The sequence below is a fragment of the Ursus arctos genome, unplaced genomic scaffold (assembly GCF_023065955.2).
Source record: "Ursus arctos isolate Adak ecotype North America unplaced genomic scaffold, UrsArc2.0 scaffold_2, whole genome shotgun sequence".
NCBI classification, from domain to species: domain Eukaryota; kingdom Metazoa; phylum Chordata; class Mammalia; order Carnivora; family Ursidae; genus Ursus; species Ursus arctos.
This window is the reverse complement of record NW_026622874.1, coordinates 62,000,650-62,006,649: the sequence shown is the minus strand read 5'-3', so window position 1 is coordinate 62,006,649 and position 6,000 is coordinate 62,000,650. Positions and strand designations below refer to the sequence as shown.

General features: G+C 57.1%; 1 protein-coding gene across 3 annotated transcripts in view; it reads left to right on the top strand.

The window, feature by feature from the left end:
* Positions 1-2,211: 2,211 nt before the first annotated feature.
* CADM3 (cell adhesion molecule 3) overlaps positions 2,212-6,000 on the top strand; it is a 28,709-nt gene continuing 24,920 nt past the window's right edge. For all 3 annotated transcript variants that reach the window (XM_026487340.4, XM_026487342.4, XM_026487341.4), the window contains exon 1: positions 2,212-2,449. In XM_026487340.4, the coding sequence (XP_026343125.1) occupies positions 2,368-2,449 (82 nt within the window). In that variant the 5' untranslated portion in view covers positions 2,212-2,367. The remainder of the gene's footprint in view (positions 2,450-6,000) is intronic.

Sequence of the window (6,000 nt, the reverse complement as noted above, 5' to 3'; positions counted from 1 at the left end):
GCGGAGCAGCAGATGGAAAAGATGATTAGTTAGAGGAGCTTGGGACCTAATCCCCTATCCTGCTGTCCCATCACACCCGTCCCCTCTCACTCCTGCGACACTAACCTGTCCTCTCTTAAGCCACTCAGATGATCTCTATGGCTTCTTCTACCTCCAAAGATAATACTCTTTAGCCATCAAGACCCTTTAACTAGGAGAGCCTGACCCTTCCCTTCTGAAGCCCCATTCTCTCTGAAAACACACCCACTCCTTCTTTTTCTCTTTGGGACTGAACTCATGCCAACCTGGTCCCACCACTATCAGAAAGACCGATCTTCTTTTCTGGCCTCTCCTCTCTCTTGCATCCTGGTCTGTAAGCCTTCAACCACACTCCCCCCTCCATTTTAATCTCTCAGAGATTTTAAGACATCAGGGAGCCCCAGGGAGCAGAATGGTTTGGAGTCACTGAAATATGGGAAAGCAAGGAAGTCAGACAGCCCGAGGTGGCCAAAAACTTCTGCAAGTAATTCTAAATAACTACCCAGACACTCAGGAAACAAGCACGAGGCAGAAAGAGCTCCTCTCCCAGAGACTACACACAGATTCTAGAAACAGAGAAACAGTGCGGCAGCATTCTGACCATCTTGAAGGAGCTTCCCAGAGAATATTCACTGGTCTCTCCATCAGTGACTCACATTGATATGGAGCTTTCCCGATTACGGAGTACCTCCCACATCCTTGTTCCTGAACTATTAGGTGGCAAACAGTTAAGTCCATCACAGAGGGCTGAGAAAGCCGGTCAGAGAGGGGAAAGATGACCCAAACAGGACAGCTTCCCATGGTGAGGCACAGTCTCAGTGCAGAAAGGGGGCTGGTGTAGGGCTTGGAAGACATGCATCCCAGCCCACCACCCAGGGGCGACACATGGCTTATGGGACTAGAAGACACTTTGGAGATCATATTGCCCCACGTCCTCACCACGACTTGCGTTTGCTACTATTAACTGTCAGTGTAACCTCGGAAGGGCAGTTAACCCCCTACCACCTCAGCTGCACCTGTATAATACGGGGTTGTACCAAACGTTTTTAAAGAATCCTTATATAGCTAAAATTCTTTGATTCAGAGAGTCTGAAATTTAGGAATGTATACCCCAAAGTAAGGTTGAGCAAAACTGACTTCGAGGGATCCCTTTCTGAGATGTACCAAGAGTCTTCCAGAAATACACGGATCACGCAGAACAGGAAACCCCAGGGACTTGGGACTCTCAAGCTAAAAGCAAGTGCAAAGGCCCTGCCTCTCTCATCCATCTTACATCTGGCCTCAGGGACAAGAGCTGCATTAGCCACAGAGGCATGGCTCCGTAAAAAAGGCGTCTTCCCCAGGGTCTGCGGATCAGACCATTCACCCAAGAGTTTTACTTACAACCTGAGAAGGAAGAACGAGGTCCTCAGAAGATGAAGAAAGAAGAAAAAATACTGGGGGGAAGGGCTGGGAGTAAAGGGAGGATAGGGAGGATCACGGGGCGGAGGGGGGGAACTACAGAGTTGCTTTGTAGGCTGCTTGGTTGGGCAAGAGTCTGAAGTGCAGGTTTTAAAGGGGGAGTCGTTTCTTGAACAAGGGATTGAGGGAAATGTTGATTCCCATGGCCTGGGGGTTTGCTCCAAGAAGTCTTTCAAGGGAAACTGCCTGGGGCCACACGTTATTGCTGGACAGATACTTGGGGGCTCTTGGGTCAGAGGAGCTAGGGATGTGTGTTTAGGAGAATGGTCAGGGTAACTGGCTACCCATGGGGAGATGTCGCTGGGCAACACTCTTGATAGGGGGCCCCAGGGCTCATGGGGTTCCCCAGTTGCCAAAAGAGGGAGGGCGGGGCTGGAGGATCTCAGGCTAGTGGGCACGCCCTTGCCCAGGCCTGCAGTGGCCGCTCTCGCCAGCTGGCCCAAGGCCCTGCCCGGCTCCCCTCCCTCCACCCAAGCCTAAGAGGGGTGCGCGCCGGGTCCCACTGCTGAGCCAGCTCCCTCCCTCGGCTCCACACCCGCGCCCGGCTGGCGGAGCTCCCGGGGGAGAAGGTGGAAGGCACCACGAGGGAGCGGAAGGGGTGTGAGAGGAGGGGGGAGTGGGGAATGCGGCAGCTTGGCCCCCCCGCGACCAGCCCAACCCCCCGCCGCCCCCCCTCCACCTCCAACCGAATGGTTTGCTCCGAGCGCCCTATTTAATCCCCGCGACTGCAGCAGCGCCGGCTCCCTCCCGGTCCCCGCCTCGGCCCCGGGCTCTGAAGTGGCTCGGGGGCGCCCTGTCGGTCAGCGTCGTCGCCCACCCGCTGCCCAGCCCCCGCCCCCGGGGACCCAGGCTCGCCAGCGCGTAGCGGGGTGCCGGCCGGGACGCGCCATGGGGGGCCCCTCCGCCCTGCCCCTGCTGTTGCTCCTCGCCTGCTGCGGGGCGCCCGGCGGGGCCAACCTCTCCCAGGACGGTGAGTTTGGGGGGGGGGGCGGTGTTGGGTGGGGGTAACGGGGCGGGGGCTCCAATCTCAGCAGGGCGGGGGAGCCTGTGGGCTTTGTCTGGAAGCGGGGGTTCCAGTCGCTGCCGCTGCTGTACCCGGGTGGGTCTGCCCGGGCATCCGTGTCGGTGTGGGTCTGGGGTGTGCCGGCTGTGCACCTGCTGTACGCCTGGCTGTCTGCGTGTGCACCGGGCTCGGTGAGCTCGCAGCAGCCCCGGGTCTGGCTGTGCCGCGGTCCGTGTGCGTGTGTCTGGGTGTGCGCGTCTGTGTTGGTGTCTGCCTCTGCGTTTCTGTGTCAGTATCTGTGTATGTCTGTGTCAGTGTGTGTTGGGGGCGGAGTGAGATCTGTCGCCGTTTCAGTCAGGGCGTGTGTCGGGGGTTTGTGTATGTGTCTGGAGGGGTTGGATAGCCAGTGCAAACCCCCAAACTGCTGTATGCAAACATCGCTGCCCCCCCCCGCCCGCCCCCACCCGCGGCACAGCTCCGAGTGGGCAGGGAAGGGGCCTGGGTGAGGCTGCCGAGGGGGGCGTGGGCAAGTAAGGGGGGGGCTTCTCCTTGGAGCAAAACAACAACACAGGGCGGGGGGGGGGGCAGGATGGCAGTATCCCTAGTGGTGGCAGCAGCTGGGAAAAGAAACCCAGACAGGAGCGGAGGAGGTGGGGGAAGGTTGGGCAAAAGGAAAGATCAAGATATTTGGGAAGGAGGATGCCGAGAAAACCCAAAGCTATCCTGGTCTAAGCACTGATTTTGCCAGATTTGGGGTGGGGTGGGTAGCTCGCCTGGTCCCCTTTGCCCCAGGTGGGAACTCAAGCCTTCTCAGGTTTGTAAGCAAAGAGACAAGGAAGAGAGTGGGGGGAGCAGGGAGGCGGGGCCAGGGTGAGGGGACTTGGGGAAGAGCCCCTCCCGCCCTGGACCCGGCTATGTAGGTCAGCGCTGTGGGGGCCCCTCAGTTTTCTTAAAGGCTGCTGACGGTTCATGGGGTGGCAGGGGACAGTTTGTAGGGAGCCCAGGAAGGGAGCCATGGCTCAGAGCCTCAGGTCCCCTGAGGAGGGAGGGCAGGCAGTGGAGGGACTAACGGAATGCATCCTCCGGTCTCCTCTGCCCAGTCGGAGGAGGGCTGGGCAGCAGTAGGGGGAGAGGGGACAGGACCTCTGAGGAGCAAAGGGATGTGGGGAGAGTGAGGGGGAGGGTGGTGGCTATGCCCGGACAGATGCCAATGAAAAACAGAAAGAACCGCAGGGGAGGAGAAAGGGGAGGCGGCTCCTGGGCTATGGACCCAGTGGCCAGCAGGGATGGGCACAGGGCCAGGGCGGGGCGGGGGTGGAGAGGGGAGGGGTTGAAACTGGGGAGGATGATGTAAAGAATTTCATCTGAAGAAAACAGGCGAAGAGCCAGGGTGCTGGAGGAATAATTTCTCCATCTCCCCTGACCTCCTCCCCCCAGCCCTGTCTCCATCATGATAAAGGAGCTTGTGCTGGTATGAGGACACTGGGGATCCCCTCCCTATAGCTGGCTGGCTGACTCCTTCATGCTGTACCCATCAACACCCCAAAGGGAGTTCCTGCCCTAGTCACCACAGAGATAGCAGCCCCTCCCCTCCGTGGAATCCCCCTTCCCCAGAGGACTATACTCATGACCCTACTCACTGAGGAGGTGAGGAGGTCCCGAGGGCCAGCTACGTGCAAAGCAAGGAGAGACTGCTGGCTCTATGTGTCTCAGTAATGCTCCTCTACTAGGCCTTGACTTTCAACTGCAGCCCCTGGCTTTCTCACCCCCCTAGCTGCGTTCAGCATAGACAGTGTGACCCAAACTGCACCTGCTCAGTCGTGGGGACGGACAGCCCTGGGCTGGGACCTACGCAGAAAGATGTTACCCCAGAAAGCTGGGAGCTCTTCAGCTCTAGGACATAAACATTGGAGAACAGAGAAAATCTGTATACTAGCCAAGTCTTTCTTCACCAAACACAGTATTTTGTCTTGGGCCTCAACCTGGGGGGCCAGCCCTTACTTGGGTGTCAGGTTGAGAGGAAGGGAAACCCTCTGTCCTCGTATTTATAAACACGTCCCAGCAGTGCTGGGGGGAAAGAGTACAAGGCACTAACTTTGGAATGGAGAATTTCCAGAGGAGAGATCAGGAAGTCAGGGATGGGGAGGGAGGTCGGCTCCCAAGGAAGAGTCAAATGAAGCCTCGTTTTCCTTGCAGAGCATTATCTGTCTAGAAAGTGGACATATGTCCTCTGGGCAATGATGTCCTGGGACTTACTGATACAAGACATACAGACCCACACAGTCTTTATCTAAATTAATTCCACCTCTTAGTTTCTGGACCTAAAGTGGCCAGCTCTGATGTGGGAGGTAGTAGCATAGATCTGAGGCTCAGGGATGGTGATCTGATGACCGTTCTGACCAGGATCGTGCAGAAGGTGGGTCTGGTGCCCCTGAGGGGCCTGGGTCCCCAGGCAGGGAGCGAGACAGTGCATAGCCTACTTGGTGATGTTTGCCCAAAACGTGATGTGGTGTGAAAGTGTGAGGACAACATTCCCTAATACGCGGACGCTTGACTGGTCGAGGGTGTGTGGTAGAGCGGCTACTTCCGTGCAGAGGGAGGGAAACAAACATCATGTGCTGCTGGGATATAGAGCTCCCTGGAGGAGAGCACGTTTTAAGGGTTCATAAGGCTGAACAGGGACTGAGAGGCTGGAGAAGAGCGGGAAATGCTATGGGAACCCTACCATTCATGCTGTGGCTGCAGGCCCAGGACCCGTTTGCACATTCAGTTTGCCACCTGCTCCTTCCCTCTCACATTTCTCCACTGGTCCTGGCAGAAGCTGGCCACTCCAGGTTCGGTAGATATGAAGCCTATGAACTTAACGTGTTCTGTGGTGATCTCTGGTAAACAGCTCGACATTCAGCACTGTGACGAGCCTTCCTTGGGCTCTTCCTTCTCAAGTTATTTCCAGCATGCTGTGAGCTGACCGAGTGTAGAGGATGGGTGGATAGCCAGACTTTGCTTCGGCCTGTAGCAAGTTAACCTTGTACCACACTGCCCCACACATGAATATCTTTCCCTTTCCAATGACCTTCTGTCCACTGCCATCCATTCTTCAGCCCCCTGGCCAGGTGCCCAGTGTAGAGCTCATGCCCAATGTGCCGAAGAAGTCCAGAAAGCATTCACTCCAGAGCTGCCCCCGGGTCTGCCTGGCAGACCTCCTCCATCCCGCTTCTTGCTCCCTGCAGCTGTAACCACTGTCCCTGTTCCCGTGCTCTCCCTAGCGCAGCTGTAGCCCTCGACAAGGATAGACGTGCGTTTCCTGGCACCGAGGAACTAAGGCCTTCAGAGAGACGCTGGTATGCCAGAGCTTCGCGAACTCCATGCGGAACCAGTCTGTCTGACGAAGGGCCCGAGCTGTGCCATGTCCCCTGGCCATCCAGCGTCCCACTGAGGACTCTGCCCCAAGCTCTCCCCGGTGAGGCAGCATTGCTGGTCGAAGGAGTTTCTTCCAGGATGGTGGTTTTCTCACTTTC